General features: G+C 44.4%; 1 protein-coding gene across 1 annotated transcript; it reads left to right on the top strand.

Annotated features, from left to right (window-relative positions):
* The first annotated feature begins 502 nt into the window (after positions 1-502).
* LOC145338061 (putative G-protein coupled receptor 139) lies at positions 503-3,221 on the top strand. Its single transcript, XM_080182845.1, has 2 exons — positions 503-608; positions 2,323-3,221. Exons 1-2 carry the CDS (start codon positions 503-505, stop codon positions 3,219-3,221), a joined length of 1,005 nt encoding a protein of 334 aa, XP_080038971.1.
* Positions 3,222-3,709: the final 488 nt, after the last annotated feature.

The raw sequence follows: 3,709 nt of genomic DNA, 5'->3' as shown, positions 1-3,709 counted from the left end.
CATAAAGTAGCTAGACTGACTTAGATCGATGTATTTTCAGGCCTGTCTTCTGGATGGGACACTTACAGGCCTACAGCCCTCTACAGCCATGGAGTCGTAAACAATGTCAGCCAGTCCACTTCTTTCATCCATCTTTTCTTCTTGAAGTCCTATTATGTCCCAGCCAGGCCAGGTTAATGCTTTACTTTGTGATGTTGAAAATATTGCAATGGAAGGAGTTAACTGAGCTCTGTTTGTTCAGTGACTATAATTAATGTCTCCGTGGATCTTAACTGGAGGATTGCCTGCTTCTACTAATATGGGAATTCTCTCAATGTATTATCCAGAGTGTCAGCAGGAGTATCACTGCCATCAGTGACAGGGATCCGCAGCTCCGGAGACAGGGAGAGATCAAAATCCGAGGAGACTCAATTGGAATATTCCAACAATGGATCAGAGTCTGAAAACAATGGATTGGAATGTTACATCAATGAGCAGGGATCTATCCTATTGGCTTTATATGATGTCTGTGGATTCGCAATGGAACACATTGCAAAATCGGATCCAATATGGACTGAAGATTATTCAGCACTTTTACTATCCTATCCTGGCTATTGTTGGCATCCCTCGTAAGTCTCTCTAACCAGCTGTCACTTCTTTAACTGTTTATGTCATTTAGTCTTCCATTTTTGTGCTTTTATTGATCCTGCCAATCTTGTAAAAGGATCAATCCAACGTGAAACATTAACTCTGTTTCACTCTGCAGATCTGCTGCAATCCTCCAGTATTTTCTGATGCTATTGTACAAGATACCAGTTAGACCTCAGCTGGAATGTTGTGTAACATTCTGAGCACCATACTACAGGAAGGATGTGAACAAATTAGAGAGGGTGCAGAAGAGAGTTACAAGAACGGTTCCAGGGTTGAGCATGTTCAGTTATGAAAATAGACTGGAGAGGTTGGGACTGCTCTCCTTGGAGAGAAGAAGCGAACAAAAGACAATGTCACAAAACGGTGAGCTTGGCCACGCTAAGTTCACTGGAGAGGCGCTGTGTTGTGATTTCACTGCAGATCCAAGCAGTCGCAACCAGCGATGTAGTTCCACCGGGCTCTGGCTTTATTCCATTGTCTGAAATTATTGCCCAGGAGTGATCCAGGTGAAATTAGGAGGGAGAGAGAAGAGCAAGGGGTGCAGCAGCTGCGGTGATCTTTCGTGTGGGGGTGGAGCTGGGTGAGGGGTGGAGGAGATGCTGTATGGACTACAATTAAAATTGCATCAAATAACTCATTTCAAAGTGTTAGCATCTCTCCCTCTGATTGAGATAAATACACAGCTCAAGAGACAGACCTTCCAACCACGTCATTAACATGGTGCAGAGATTTCTGCATCACTTGGGTGGCACTGAGAGTATCTTCTGGGGGCTAAAATTTCCTCCAACAGTCCAAAGATGTGCAGGCTAGGTTGATTGGCCATGCTGAATTGCCCCTTAATGTCAGGGGGATCATCAGGGTAAGTGTGAAGTGTTACAGGAATAGGTCCTAGGTGGGATTGTGGTTGGTGCAGACTCAATGGGCTGAATGGCCTCCTTCTGTACTGTAGGGATTCTGTGATTTTTTTTCACTTTGGACTCTCACTGCATCTGGGACAGCAAGTTGTTGTTGTAGCTTGTGGAAAATGATGGGGTTAAACAGTATCAGATGGTCAATAGTATTGGCTTCTGGCCAGAGATTCTGGCACCTGAAACATCATCACTCGGGGTGTTTAGACTCAGAATCCCTACAGTACAGAAGGAGGACATTCAGCCCATTGAGCCTGCACTGTCAACAATCCCACACTATTCCCATGACTCCACGTATTTAGCCTGCTGATCCCCCCGAAACTCGGGTCAATTTAGCATGGCCTATCCACCTAACCTGCACATCTTTGGAATGAGGCAGGAAAGCAGGGCACCCAGACGAAACCCATGCAGACAGTGACCCATGCCAGGAGTTGAACCCGTGTTCCTGGCCCTCTGAGGCAGCAGTTCTCACCGCTGTGCAACTTTGACGCCCTCGCAATGTAATCATTTCAAAAGAAATGTAATTGTGTTTCAGTTCGGGAGGAATAGGAAGCAGGGGTGGGTGATAATCAACATTTAGTTGAACAATTTCAATAACATCACATGTGCCATTTAAGCACTCCCATATTCCACCTTATTACAGATTTGTTCTTTCAGTTGTTCTTTCAAGTACATTCATGGAATAAATCAGTGGGAGAGGAACACAATTGAGGATCTCAGTTAAACCTCAATGAAACTGCTACCTTTACTTCCAGCCTGATGTTTGATTTTCCTCTCCTCACAGTTAACTTAGTGACGATTATGATCCTCTCCCGGGGAAAGTGCGGTCTCTCCAAATCTGTCACTCACTACCTGGTTGCCATGGCAGCAGCTGATCTACTGGTCATTATCGTTGACTTGATATTGAGACACATTTCAATTACTTTTGATGACCAGTATTATTTCTGGCGATCCATCCCCATCTGTAATATCCACGCCGTCCTGCTCTATGCAGTTACTGACTGTTCTGTCTATTTCACCGTCACTTTCACCTTTGATCGATTTGTTGCCATTTGCTGCCAGAAGCTGAAAAGTAAATACTGCAGTGAGAAAACGGCAACTGTGGTCCTGGGAACGGTGACTGTGCTGAGCTGCTTAAAGAATATTTTCTGGTATTTTATGTTCCTGCCTCAGTATAGGTTGAGGATCAGTACTTGGTTTTGTGAAATGTCATTCTATGTTCAGGTATCTCAAATTTGGGGACCAATCGAGTTCCTCCATCACATTCTAAATCCAGCAGTCCCATTTGTCCTGATTCTGTTCCTCAATGGATTCACTGTCAGACACATTATAGTGAGCAGCAGCGTTCGCAAGAGACTACGGACTCACAGCAGTGAAGACAGTTCCAGAGACCCAGAGATGGAGAGTCGCAGGAAATCCATAATTCTACTCTTTGTTATCTCAGGCAATTTCATCATCTTATGGGCACTGTTAATGTTTTATTTTATATGGTACCGAATGTCAGGTTTGGGATATAAATCCGTTTTTCTCCATCCTTTGATGCTTGAATTGGGTTTCATGCTGCAACTCTTGAGTTGCTGCACCAACACTTGCATTTATGCTGTGACCCAGACTAAGTTCAGAGAGGAGTTGAAGAGTATGCTGAAGTATCCCTTTATTCTAACTCTGAAATCCATTCATTGAGGAACAGAATTGAATCACTGAGTGATTCCAGAAATTTTACCATGTTATTTCCCATTTCCAGAATGGTGTGTGGGAGGAGAGGGGGAGGGGGATTGTGCAGAGGGACGTTCCCCATTGTGATGATGGGAGAACATGTGGCCATTCCTAATGGGATGGTGAGTTGGACACGTTGAGCAATCTGGTCAGATAGTATTTCCCATGAAAACCTGACATGCTTATAGTTATTGAATTTACTGGACACTTGACACAAACAGATCATCAGAGAGGGCAACCGTGGGGCCAACCTCACTGGAGTCCAGAATATCCAGCCACCTTGGAAGCATTCAATGCTCTGGCTGCAAGAGCAAATCAGACGATGAGAATCCACTGCTTTCCTCCCCATTGTCTACAATCATTAGTGCTGAATTTAGGAGTGTGATGGGCGAATGGGCCAGGAACTGGCAAATGGAATTTAATGTTAGCAAGTGTGAAGTTGTCCACTTTGGTAG

Source organism: Carcharhinus amblyrhynchos, unplaced genomic scaffold (genome assembly GCF_965287045.1).
Source record: "Carcharhinus amblyrhynchos unplaced genomic scaffold, sCarAmb.v2.hapA scaffold_92, whole genome shotgun sequence".
NCBI lineage: Eukaryota > Metazoa > Chordata > Chondrichthyes > Carcharhiniformes > Carcharhinidae > Carcharhinus > Carcharhinus amblyrhynchos.
This window is presented reverse-complemented; position numbering and strand designations above follow the sequence as displayed.

Bases quoted from the DNA above. Each gene is read 5' to 3' on its own strand.
- LOC145338061 (XM_080182845.1), top strand. From the start codon at position 503: ATGTCTGTGGATTCGCAATGGAACACATTGCAAAATCGGATCCAATAT. The intron at 609-2,322 runs GTAAGTCTCTCT...CTCTCCTCACAG, and splicing joins GGCTATTGTTGGCATCCCTC to TTAACTTAGTGACGATTATG.